General features: G+C 33.2%; 3 protein-coding genes across 3 annotated transcripts; 1 reads left to right on the top strand and 2 right to left on the bottom strand.

Annotated features, from left to right (window-relative positions):
• Positions 1 to 3,106: 3,106 nt before the first annotated feature.
• LOC103836185 (14 kDa proline-rich protein DC2.15) lies at positions 3,107 to 3,885 on the bottom strand. Its single transcript, XM_009112423.3, has one exon. It carries the CDS (start codon positions 3,807 to 3,809, stop codon positions 3,396 to 3,398), a length of 414 nt encoding a protein of 137 aa, XP_009110671.1. The 5' UTR covers positions 3,810 to 3,885; the 3' UTR covers positions 3,107 to 3,395.
• Positions 3,886 to 5,375: 1,490 nt separating this feature from the next.
• Positions 5,376 to 8,087, top strand: LOC103836184 (14 kDa proline-rich protein DC2.15). The gene has a single exon (XM_033277931.1). It carries the CDS (start codon positions 7,463 to 7,465, stop codon positions 7,865 to 7,867), a length of 405 nt encoding a protein of 134 aa, XP_033133822.1. The 5' UTR covers positions 5,376 to 7,462; the 3' UTR covers positions 7,868 to 8,087.
• Positions 8,088 to 10,742: 2,655 nt separating this feature from the next.
• On the bottom strand, positions 10,743 to 13,046 carry LOC103836292. The gene has a single exon (XM_009112534.1). It carries the CDS (start codon positions 13,044 to 13,046, stop codon positions 10,743 to 10,745), a length of 2,304 nt encoding a protein of 767 aa, XP_009110782.1.
• Positions 13,047 to 14,192: the final 1,146 nt, after the last annotated feature.

The following is a 14,192-nucleotide window of genomic DNA, read 5'->3' as shown; positions in this document are numbered from 1 at the left end:
AGTAAATCCATGCAGGCTAGCCTCCTAAACCCAAAGTGGACAATATCGTTCTAATAAGATAAGATAGAGTTGGACACGGGATTTCACAATCCCAACACACAGTATATGCAATATGTACTATTTTTATTGAACCAAAGAAAACAAAGAGAGTTCACGGGATCAATATATGCATAATGCATCTATATCATTTATAATTGCTCCTACGGGACCATCCAACTCTGAATTGACACGCTATGCACCGTGACAGAAATCTATGATGACACAGATTGTACATTTGTTTACAATTGGCAAAAGTATAATGAAGGCCAACTGAATTGAAATTGGAACCTCAAACATTCTTAACATCATTTTTACAATAAATCAAATATGTATATATATTTACAATTGGCAAAAGTATATAAATTTACAAATAAGCTACGTATTGATTTATATACATGAGCAAGACTCGCGCATATCTCAACTGAACATTATTTTTAAGTGTTATATAACTAATAATAATTTTGCAACCAATCACATATATATAATATAATTATAATTATTTGATACTTTTAATTTTCTCTTTCGAATGCATGTGGTTTGAGACCATACGTGGTTTGGAATCTTTCAACTTTATTGAATGTAGTGACTACTCTCCCGAAAAAAACTAAACAGAACAAAATTACACCTTTTTGTGTCCACTCCCTTCCTTCCCAGTCCCATGTGACGACCGAAAGATATCTTATAACTTACTCTTAATTCTCTCCTTCACTAGATTCTTCATTCACGGGAAAAGATCCTATTTCGGTACTGTCGATCGCTTAGATTTTATATTTGATCGTCATATGGAATATAATGCATGTGTTCATAATTCCAGGATTGACCTTTTGGCTTCAAAATACTGTACATGATTAAACTCCATATATGTACTCCTTGCGTAGCTACATTAGTGCTTGTCATTTTGTTCACAGTTGGTAGCTTTATTTCCAATTTTCATAACATCATGATTAATATGAGTTTTTAGGATGAGGTTTTTAGCGCAATATAAGATATTTAAAAGACGGTTCTTAGTTTTTTTAGTTAAAAGTTAAGAGACAATTTCTTATATTGCGCTAAAAATCCACTCTAAGAATCTTCCATTAATCATGCTTTAATTTAAGACTACATATATATAAATCATCTTCTTTGTAAAACATTATTCTATTATCTCATCCATATATATATATATATATATATGTATATATATACATATATATATATATATATATATATATGTTAATACTGTTAGTTTATTTTAGTTTGGTTATTAATTTGATTTGTAAAGTAAAAAAGCAATTTAACTAATTTATAGTTAACATATGTGTCATACAAAATATCTAAAGCGTTCTAATTTTTTTCTCAAATAAAAAACTTACCTCATTCTCTTTTTTCATTATTTTCAATTTTAGTAGGTTAAAGTCCAGGAGAAGTTGATGTCATATGTTCATTTGCAAAATTACAGTTTCCAGTTGAATAAATATATAGCCGGATGAGTTTAATTTGTTTTTTAACAACTGAATAGCCGGATGAGTTATGACTTTTAGTCATACGTACACAGCAGAACATCTTAATACATTTGCTGTTAAATGTTTTTATTTACTCCCTCTATTCCACAAAATAAATGTTTGGGAAAAAATGTTTTACAAAGATAAAATTTTATGTTTCCTATAAACTTTCTATTATTTGATAGTAATAAAATAAATTTTATAAAATTATTTAAGTTTATTGAATTACTAAAAAGGAATATTAGTTATCATAGAATATGATACTTTTACGATACAAAATTACAAATTTAATAAAAGTGTTATGAAAATATCTTTCTAAAATGAATGGAGAGTATATTATATGTATTTGTATCTGCAGGATATTAATAACTAAATGTATTTCATTTGTAATTTTGTAAATAAGGTATTTAATGCACTTAATGCCATTTTGCCAAAAAAAAAAGATGCACTGAATGCCTTAGCATGAAGACAATGATAATAAGGACGCAACATTTTGAAGACTGATAGAAACGTCAGCCCCGCCCGACGACAGTTTGAGACAGAGTGTCTTCTAAGATATTTTCTTGTACTCGTGGCGCAAAATAAACTGGCATTTAACTATAAACAAAGTTTTTAGTGTCGAAAAGGGTAAATTTAATAAAACTGCAATGCTTTTTTCGCAGTTTCGAGACTGCAAAATTTTATAGGATTTGATGCTCCCAGAGTGATATCCTAATTTTTCAGTTCATTTATGAGTTATATCTCATTGATACTTAAAAAGAAGTATCTAATCGTTAGTTCTGTAAATTTTGTATTTAATTGATTGTTTTTTGAGTTGACTCATGTATCTTTAGGTATGTTATCTCGATGATGTAGCGTGACTGTTTTTCTTATTCTGAAAGATCCATGCAGTAAGAATAACCAAACCTTATTTTATTGAGGCTTATATCAAATTAGGATACGACAAGATATATCCGGCAACTGACTATGTATGTGCATAGGTGTTTATCGTCTTTAATGTGTATTTTTCATTGTCTAGATTTCAAAATTAAGATTTTCGTGATGTACAATTTCTTGCAGTAAGTAAGTAAGTAACCACCCATAACTTGTTGGCATTATAATGGTTTAGTAATCAGCTTTCTATTTTATATTGAATGGGTATATATAATGTTCTTGAATTACTTATTTGTAATTGCCACAAATTCAGATATTAATCTACTGTATGTTTCCTCGTATTAAATTACATCTGGCTTAAAATATTTCACTCATATGACATCAATTTGTTCTAACAGTTAACAACAGGATAAAGTGCATGTAATGATAGAGTGTATTATTATTTTTTGTGCAACAATGATAAAGTATATATAAACGATAAGAAACTCATTGAAATTTGCGACTTCTATGAACAATTATATTGGAATTCCTTTCAAAAGTTAAATTGAACTAATGATGGTGAGGGTTTAAAAGTTCTCCCTATTTTATGCCACGACTGAAAACAACAAACAGTTTTGAGAAGATCTGATCCTTTTGAGGATCAATCTGTAGACACAAAGCAAAGAAATATTTTTCTAGTACTCGTATACACATTTGAAACCGTAGAAAACGCATAACATAAAAATAATTTGTTTATTAATTCATAGGATCATAATACAACAATTACCCCAATATAAGAGTAACATGAAATAAAAATAATGGAACTGTGAACTTCAAGAATCTGAAGGATCATCCAGATAGAGACACGATTTGGCTCCAATGAACCCCATAACAATAAGACTGTAATAAGAACACAAATATAGAGGGACACAATAATAAGAGTAAATAGAATCACCTTGTATGTCCAAAACAAGAAGATAAATATACACATTCGTGTATTGAAATTACATATGATACGGTTGCTTAGCACTGGAAGCCAGGAGGAACTTGTTTGCTGCAAACATTGAGGAGAAGACTTAAAGAGATTGGGAGGTTCAAGTTGATTCCAAGAACGTTAGCCTTCAGAGCGGTGCAGAGACAAACGGCCGCTTCAACATCAGCGAGTCCTTGGATGAGGCTGCAGCATGGCTCGACCGGTGGCTTTCCGAGGGTCAAGTCGAGGAGGCCACTGAGCACATTGGCACAGACACCAAGCTTGAGGGTATCTTTAGGGCACTTTCCCTTGCCAGAGCTAGGGCTTGGCGTTGGTTTAGGAGTTGGCTTCGGCTTGGGAGAGGGGCAACCTCCTCCGCAAGGGGTGCAGCTACCGCATGCGGAGATTGTTGTGAAGAACAGGAGGTTGAGAGCCAAGAAAAGGGCTATGGAGCTTGAAGCCATTTTTTAGAAGACACTGTTCCTCTAGCTATGTTGTGGGTGAATTGAGTGTGGAGTAAACGAAGGGATTGAGGTTTTTATAATGGTTTCAAGGAAGCACAAGAGCGTCCATAATATATATTATGGGGTCATTTTTTATTATAAGAAAGTGAATATATGATTGATGATTAAAATTATTAAAAATAAAATAAAAGGAAATTACAATTAAATAAAAGTTGAACGAGTTAAACGTAAAAGGAAGTTGAAATATTTTCCTTTTTAACTTCTGAAGTATATGAATATATATATGAAATTTATTATTAGTGTGATTTTAAATGATATTTTTTTGTGTCTAGAATCTGGAATTTTTTTGGATGTATTAATTAATTTGTTCTTTCATTTAGCTGGATATGTACATTTGCCACAAGTTGCGACCGGTTTAATTTCATGTCACAATATTCTAAGTTTCTTTAGATACAAAGTTAACCTTTTTTTTCTAGTTGCGAAAATGAAGTCTTTTGTGGATGTTCTTTGTAATCAGAAGTATATTTAAGGACCGTTTCCTAATAAACTTAAGATAAGAATTTTTATTTATTTTAATTTTCATAATTTTGTGAAATACATGAAATATTGATAGTGATATTATGGTGTGATAGTGAAGAGAAGAAGGATCTATATAATCGCTTCAGTTCGTAACGTTTTGTATAAGCAATCTTTTTCATGTTAATTGATCGCAAAATTTTCCCTAAGTTCCCATTAAAATTCCAAATAATGGAAAATCTAATAATAAATTTATAATGCACGGTTGCCATAGAAACCATGTGATAGTGACAATGCTGGTTCTCGTCCCCTTCACAAACAAGTAAAACAAGATAATATTGATCATGAGTATACAACGAGGCGTTGTTGATCAAAAAAAAAAAGTATACAACGAGGCGCCTTACTGGACACACATATACCAAAGACATCATCTACAATCATCTAACTGTCGCTGAATGATTCCCATTTTTATATATACTAATATTTTGTATATACAGATTACTTGATATGAAAATCGATCATCTTAAGTTGCAAAAAAAAAAAAATCGATCATCTTAACACTGTTTTTGGCCAAGGTTAAAAAATAAATTTATCTCTGTAAAGTAGAAGGATTGTTTTGCTTTTACAATTAGGACTTTAATTAAGATACAATCAATCATAGATGTGCATTAACAATAAGATATATATTAGAAGTATTAAAAGAGGTATTTCGCAAAATTTTTAAAAAGATTATCATTATTTTCCTAAGTGCCCGGTGAAGTGCCTGGGGGAGGCATTTAGGTATCTAATTCCAAGTTAACAGACGTTACGCGTTACCGATGCGAGAGTATCGACTTAAGTTGAGACTGGATTGTCCATTTGGATTTTTTTTTTTTAACTATAAACAGGATATTAAACCAAGAAGTACAATTTTATAAAATAGGAAACCAGTCAACGATAGATCATGAATAGAAATCAGATCAATGCAATAAGGTTAGCAAATGTTTTCCTAAAAGTGTGAACATTAATATTGTTTTAATCGCCTTTACTATAGATACTAAGCACTCATTTGGTAATCTAGTGATTATTGATCAATAGCATTAGGTTCATTATAAATACTCATAATTTCATTTGGCTTGGCTAATAAATATACTATATTAGAGTTGGTATGCATGTTATCAGACAATTTTTATAGCTTAAATACTTTGGATTATATATAAAATTAGGCGGCCAAACTAAAGTGAAACATTCTGCGACCCTAAAGAATCTTAAATCAAGCATAGTTCCATAAGTTAACGTGCATTATGTATCTTATATCCAAGTAGGGTAAATACGTACACACCACAGTAATATGACTGAGGTGATGAATAACCTTCTCCAGCATGAGATATTGAGACGTCTTCGTCATCAGCAAAGATTCACTAAACTTATGCAAAGATGATTTTGGAAAATAAAATCTGAAGGAGAATCAAAACTAATGTTTAAAATACATATAAGTTTCTGTACCGAGCTAAATTTAATCTGAAACATAATTCTAGGTCATATAAATTGTCCTTCTGTAGCATTCAATAAGTTGCCTATGACTTTTTTTGACAAAGGGTTTTCTCAATACCTATGACTGTAATAATTAAAAACTATTGGAACTCAGTTAAAAAGTAGTCATTTTATCAAAACTGCGAGAGACTGCCTTCACTTTATAATTTTTTTTTTCCAGTTCAACGTAGCCACTTGCTCGTGGCCAATGTAGCTATCAGATTTATTAGATGCTAATCCTATAACCCAAAAAAATTGTGGAGCTGAATGTCACGCACCGTTTTCACGTGACGGTTCGTGACCGCCGCACGGTCTTCCGCATGAAACACTCTCACTGTTAAAAAAAACATAAAGTGATAAAACTAATAGCGGTTTTGAGGACGCGAATATAATACCATACATTTATCATGGCCAATGGTTTTTCATATGAGTTACAGTATCTATTGGCTCGACAAAATTAAAAATCAGTGGAAACTGTACTTTAAAATTGCAACTTGATCTTCTTCCCACACACATGATTTTAATTATTGTACATATATAAGAAACACACAGTATTTCTTATTATTATATTATTATTCAAATCTGATCTTATTATTGTGCACTTCACGGGATTGCATAAGAATTATGAATCTCCCATTAGTTCGTCCTGTGATCCATACAACAACAAAATATTGATATAAGAGTATGTATGTTTATTCTGGTAATAGATCTGTAAAGTTGTTGTTGTTTTGGTTTTTATACAAGGAAAAAGATAGGTTATTAAATAAATTTTCTTGTCGGCAGTTATAAACTTTTGCAATATAATAGATCCTGTATATTTTTTTTAGAAATGTACAACAATTCAACTATTTAACTCACCAAAATGTTTTTTTAACCAGTCCTATATGACAGAAAAAGAAGATAACAAGACATGCTTCGTGAAATAATTATCAGATGTGTGACTGTGACCTACTAAGAATTGATAGAATATGTAACAGCGGAAAATAACTAATTGTAAAGTAATGTATCTGATAATCTACAACTGTATTCGATTACAAGTATTATTAATTTTTAAAAAGAAAAAAAATTATAAGGAATATATATGATTAAATATTAGACATGATCATGCAAAGATATATATCCCAAAGCACCGACAATATGATTTAAACTCATTACTTGTCTAAGCCTAATTACATCGACAATGCTTAAAATTACAATTGTATGTTCCTTTGTATGTGTTAAAGATTTTTTTTTTTTTGAGAAAATGTATGTGTTAAAGATGCGGAAAGACAAACAAGTTTCATGTATGTGCGTTATTAGTAACTAATAAAAAATTACCGGACGTAGCTTACATAAAGCTAATACATATAGATTACTAAGACTAAGCCTATTAGCATCTCCTAATTACTCGAAAAGCGCATCTGTAAATAGTCTTACAAAAATTGTCAACTTGGTAAATTAATAATAGCACCTCCATACTAATTTTCTTCACATATGCGAGTCTTGTGGCTCACTTCGGAGTCCTCACACTGGCTCCTGTATAAGTACAACTCTCGGACACACTTAGTCCCATAGATAATCACATCCTTAGCTAAATAATCACACATTAATTCAACATCGATTAGGGTTTATCAACTTGGAGATCAATGGAATCCAACAGATCTTTTTCTGCAGCCCTCTTCCTATCTCTTAATCTCATGTTTTTTGCGTGTGTAAATGGCTGCAACACTTGCTTGCCACCTAAGCCAATCCCAAACCCTAACCCTAACCCTATAAGCAATCCTACAAAACATAGCTGCCCAAGAGACGCCCTAAAACTCGGAGTTTGCGCCAAAATTCTAGACGGTGCAGTCGGAACTGTCATCGGAAACCCACCAGACACACCTTGCTGCTCATTCCTTCAAGGGCTCGTCGACCTTGAAGCTGCCGTTTGTCTTTGTACCGCCATTAAAGCTAACATTCTGGGGATTGACATTGATATTCCTATCTCCTTGAGTTTGCTCATCAATACTTGCGGCAAAAAGCTTCCCTCTGATTTTATTTGTGCCTGATGAGTGTAACTGCATGAGAGATCCAGTAGTTTGATTTGTTTGTACTTTTTTTCTTCTGTTTGTTTAGTCGGTCCTCGTCTAATTCAGTCCGCAAGTTGTTTTTGGTTTTTGTCTAAGAGTTTCGTACTTTCGTTGATGTAAGATTTTATATGTTTCATGCTATTAGTTCACATGTGTTAACGGCGGCGTGCAACTACGTATTCTGATAGCTTAAATTTCCAACTAAATACCATATTCCATTTTGACAACATGATTATCCGATAAACTCAACAATATCGAACTGAAAAAATCGAACTGGATTTGTGATGAGCACGAAACATTCAAAATTTTCTTCGAAAAATTCAATCATCCATCGTTTTAAATGCATTCGTTCAGGAATCAGGATCCTCACTAATAGGAACAGAACAGACTGGTTTAGTTATGAACATTATCAATGTTAGTCAAGATTCTGAACCGATTATTTGTATTAATCTTGGGTCGGCAATTATATACAGTATAATATCTATTTACCAAAGCAGAGCCATACATATACATTTTACATTAACAATCAAATCAAAGTACAATGTACATATGAATAGTGGAGATTAAAAATTATTGCAACTCGGTATTAAAATAGGAAATGGGAACCCGTGACACGACACATCTGCGTATGTCACCTCCTAAAGAAGTAAATGATAATGAAGTGTATTGTACGTACATGCATGGCTAGATTTTTAATCGCCCCTTGTTGCATTATAAATAAATCGACAAATAGTAAAATAAGTGAAATTCTGATAACCTAAAATGTTGATAATCAAGATGATAATCAAAGTTGCACATCATTTTGAAAACATTTCATAATTCGTAATTCGTATAAATCCAACGTTTTATACTTTCAAAATGTCTATCATGAATGGCGACGTTATACATGAACAACAACAAAAATCTGTAAGTAATGGAATTTTGAATTTAATTTTAAAATTGTCTTTTGGCTTAGATCATATATAAAGTGAATTAGAGCCCTTATTAATTATCATTTGATCCAGCAAATAAATATATATAACCACTTTTAAAGGAATTAATTTTCAGAGATTTATATGCATAGACCGGATGGCATCACAATAGTTTATGGACGATTGAGTCGTATTAAAATATAAAATTCTCTTCAAGAAAACATATGTCTAACTTTTTCGCAGACTTCAGAATTTGTTTTAAGTTTCGAGTATAAATTCGATGTAAACTCATATGTTGATTGTTTGTGGTTTTTAAATTGGTTTTTGGTTTTAGTTTTTTTTTTTAAAAATTATTTTTTAGACAATCAAGTTTTTAGATAAATAGATTTCCTATAATCTAGGGAAACTAGTTTTTTCAAATAACTATTTTTTCAAAAAATACCAAAATCCAAGTTTTTTGTGGTTTTTGTCAAAATCTACATTAATTTATTAATTTAATTTTGTGTAAAGTTTACATGTTTTGTTGATAAATATATTGCTATTATTTATTGAAAATTTCTGATATGTTCTTTTAGTAATTTAAGTTTGTGTAAAATAATAAATGTTTCAGCTAAAACTTCTTAAAAATAACATAAAAATTAAAAGAAACATTAATTAAATTTTAGAAAAAAAATAGTTTAAAAAAAAATCAGAATTTAGAAACAAAACAAATCTAAAATCAATTATAAAATTCCAGAATAAACATTTTATTTTTCAGAATAAACATTTTGTTTTTCAGAATAAACATTTGAATTTTAATAAATTTAATTTTATTAATTTTAAAAGAAAAATCCAGAAACTAAAAACCAAAATCTAAAACAACCATTCATGTTTTTCGAAAAATTAAAATCTATTGCAAAATTAAAAACCAAAATCTAAAAACCAAAAACCAAAAACTAGTAAAACAATGATCACCTCATTTTAAAAGATTTTGATACAAAACGTGAAGATTGATTTGGCCCATTAATAAATATTTAGCCCACTAACTGCTACTTTACATGGCCCATAAATAATGGGTTCGGTCAATTTTATAGATACAATTTAAAACCGCAAATGGAATTTGAGATGCGAAAACTCGATCAAGGTTTTACGTTGTAACCAGTTGGTTGTAACATTAAAAGTTTACTAAACTAACTAGATTCTGACCCGCCCTTTCGAAGGGCGGGTATATTTTTTGTTTTAAATTTTTTGAGTAATTTAATTTTTATATTTGTGTTATTTTTTATACTGGAACGGTTCTTAGAGTGTTATATCTGAAAACTAATATCAAATTCAATCCGCACTAAAAACAGAATAATTTTTTTGAAAAATGTTTTAAAAAATAATTTAATGGGCAGTTTAAAGCCATTTTAGAACATATATTGTTCTGCATGTGTACTTAGAAAGGAAATGAAAGTCATTTTAGAACATAAATTTTTTTATTTATATGAAATTGTTCTCTCAAAAATTCAAAGTACTCCGACAGATTAGGTAAGAGAGAAGTTGGTCCGAATATTTGGGAAGGAGTGGTTTCAAAATATGTATTAACTGTGTATGGTTATTTATTGTTATATAATTAGATTTATATTTTTACAGAAAAAATTGTTGGACATAACTTATATCAATAGGTCATGATCCTGTTTTAATAGTATTGATATCCTTTTTTTTTTGTCAAAGTAGTAAACTAATATCTTCCATATGAAATCTAACATTATTTGCTAAAATAATATATCCATATATGTATATATCAAGTTCATGTTTCATTGACGACATTTATTTTCTTGGGCGTCATTGTGAAATGGAAATCTGATATTTCAACGACATTGAAATGTTTATGTAATTGTAGAAACTTTTAATTAATTTTATAACGTTGAAATGTCTTTTTTTTTTTTTTGAACAAACCTTCATTAGAATTAAGAAAAGTCTTACAAAGCCTCAGAGGCCAACCAAGAGAGATTAAACAGAGCTGCCTTAGCTAAGGAATCAGCATCAATGTTATCTGAACGGGGAACAAAGCAAAAGGAGATAGATTCAAGGAAGGTACATAACATATGAATATCATGCAACAAGCCTTGAAGCTCGACACACTTGCCACCTGAGGTAAGCAAAGTAACGAGGGTCTTTGAGTCCGAGTAGATAGTGAGAGCTCGGAAACCAGACGAGACGGCTGCAGAAAGGGCAGCTTTAACCGCAAGTGTCTCCGCAACAAGAGCAGAGGCCACAAATCGACGGTTTGATGAGTCTTGTGCGATAACACCTGTATCACGGCTAGTGAAAAGCCATCCCATACCACCAAAACCAGACCTTACATCCCAAGCTGCATCCACAAAGCAGGATAATCCAGAAGTTACTGATGAGGTGGGGCAGGACTTACGAGTAGGTTTAGGTCGGCTGGTAGGGGGACAGGTTCTTACTTGCGCTTCTTGCCATGCTCTGGCTTCTTTGATAGATCTAAGAACCACCTCCTCTTCTGAAAGTAAGAGATTCTCAAACAAGAGCTTGTTACGACTGGTCCATAAGTACCAGAACAGCCATGGATGAACCGGGTTGCTGACCCCCGTGGGAGGTAAACAGGTAGTCTTTTTGCTATTCTGTAAGAGCAGGGAGATTGTGGTGCTGGTATCAGGTGATGGTTTCAGATTCGCTGGGAGCAGGTTCCATACCCTTGAAGCAAAAGGACAGTTTAGGAGCACATGTAGGATTGTCTCCGGTGCCCCGCAACGCTTGCAGGCCCCGTCCACCATAATACCACGAGCAAGAAGGTTTGATCCCACTGAAAGAGCATTATTTCCAATTCTCCAGAGAAGCTGTTTAGTCTTGGGAGAGGTAGCCACATTCCACACAAATTGGTTCCAGTTGAAAGCCTGATCACGAGGAGGTGTGGCATTTAGCTTGGAGAGAGCATACCCTGTCTTAGTTGAGTAATCACCCGACCGTTCTGGGAGCCACACCCTGGTATCCACCATTCCAAAAGAGCTCGGGTTTAAACAAAGTATGTCCTGCTCATGGTGAGGTAAGTGCAAGCGAATAGCTGAGATGTTCCACGAGGTGGAGTTTGGTAAAAACAAGTCTTGAACACAAAGATTAATGGAGTTGAGAGGTGGGGGACCAGTGGGCCTGGTCGGTTTATCTAAAGCCAACCAAGGCTCCGTCCAGATATTGATGTCTTTCCCGTTTCCCACCAGCCAACCCATTCCTTTTTTCAAAACATCTCGGGCTGCAAGAATTCCTCTCCAGCCATGAGAGGCAGAGCTCGGTGAAGAACACTCCATAAAGGAGTAAGTGTGACAATACTTGCCCAGTAAGGTTCGAGACAGCAGAGAGTTAGGGTCTGTGAGGATCCGCCAGGCTAGCTTAGCAAGGAGAGCTTCATTAAATTTCTCAATTTCCCTAAAACCGAGACCACCCGCAGACTTGGGGAGAGTAAGCCGATCCCAAGAGATCCAGCTCATCTTCTTGAGGTTTGGTTTAGAATCCCACCAGAAGCGTGTGAATACAGATTGGATTTGTTTACATAGTGAGACCGGAATCTTGAAGCATGACATAGCATACGTGGGCATCGCAGCCAAAACCGCCTTGAGAAGAACTTGTTTCCCGGCTCCCGAGAGAAAGCTTGTTGTCCAACTGTGTGATCTCTGCCTTATTCTATCGACAATGCTGGCAAAAATATCTCGTTTCCTGCGGCCGAAGTGTTCCGGCAAACCTAGATACTTGCCAATGCCGCCTTCTTTGTCAATATGGAGATGAAGCTTGACTCGGTTCCTCGCCTCGGCAGGAGTTTTGGAAGAGAAGGTAATGGTAGATTTCAGGAGGTTAATCATCTGGCCTGAGGCGTTTCCATACCGAGTAAGAATACTCTGGAGCGTGGCACAACTCATGTGATCAGTCCGACAAAAGAACATAGTGTCATCTGCGAACAAAAGATGGTTGATTGTCGGGGAGTTGCGAGCCACCTTCAGACCCGGGAGTGAACCTCTTTCTTGAGCTTGACGACAAAGGCCAGAGAGAACCTCGGTGCAAAGTATGAAGAGGTAAGGGGAGAGCGGGTCGCCTTGTCGAATGCCTCGGGAAGGCAGCACACGACCTCGGGGAGATCCATTTATGAGGAAGGAATATGATACGGAACTGACACATTCCATAATCCAGTCCACCCATATAGGATCGAAGCCGAAGCAACGGAGAACTTCCTGGAGAAACGGCCACTCAATCCGATCGTAAGCCTTACTCATGTAATGTCTATGTAATGTGATCTTCTGGCTAATGTCTCTTGGATAACTCCTCGAAGCGTAAATGGGGTTGCGCGACGCGGAAACTTGGGATTTCTATGAAAATTTGACTCATAACTTTCATGTATTTCAACGCTATTAAATGAATGGTAATAGCTGCTGAATGTTTACTGTTTAAACAATGTTCTTAATTATATTGTTTCTCGAACAAATAACTTAATATCGGATTGTAAATTTCGGATCTGATAAGACTATTAGATAAAACTTCAATACTTTTTATTATAACAAAACATAAAGTATATGGTATCCATATATATATATATATATATATACGTACGATTATCAATAAGATGTTTCGGCATCCATAACTATACATGTTAAGCTTTTGATTCATCATATGTTAATATACAGGTTTAATGGTTAGATATACATCTTTCCCCCTTTTTGTCACTATAATTTTCTACAACACCATTTTTTTATGCCCTTTTACAAAAAAAAAAATACCATATTTTTTTCTTCAAAATCTTGTTATTTTTTTTTTGAAAATAAAAATCTTGTTATTTTACAGCTACGTACCATGCATCTGAGCGTCTGTTCGGCTGTTCCTGTGAAGTTTGAAGTGAGAACTCGGATTCTGTAGTTTTCAGTTTGATAAATGGAAACTAACTAACCTTATAAAAAACGACTTGAGAAAAAAAAATCGTCACGATAAAAGGAGATGATACAGTGTCAGCGTGAGAGAAAGAAGAAACAGCACTAAGAGGAAAATGCAAAGGAAAAACAGAAGAAAACAAAAAAACATAAAATGCATCATTTGATTTCAGTCATGGTTAATATATATTGATCTTAATCCCATGAAAAAAATTTCCATTATTTAGTTGTCTTTCTTGAAATTTTTTTAGCAAACCTAAAATTGCCTATGTTTTTGGTTGAACGGGTCTCCTCTTACTTTTATTGGCTAGTTCATACTTCTTTACTTTCTATTGATTTCTGACAAATGGGTGTCTTTCAATTCCATTTGCGAGATAAGCCGTGAGTGATTTGTCATTGTGGTTTTTTTTTGGTAAACATATTCATTTTTTTTGACCGATTGTAACACATATTCTTCATTCATAACTTAAACGAAAATATGGACAAAAACAACATCGG

The sequence above is a fragment of the Brassica rapa genome, chromosome A08, assembly GCF_000309985.2.
Source record: "Brassica rapa cultivar Chiifu-401-42 chromosome A08, CAAS_Brap_v3.01, whole genome shotgun sequence".
In the NCBI taxonomy this organism is placed as follows: Eukaryota; Viridiplantae; Streptophyta; class Magnoliopsida; order Brassicales; family Brassicaceae; genus Brassica; species Brassica rapa.
This window is presented reverse-complemented; position numbering and strand designations above follow the sequence as displayed.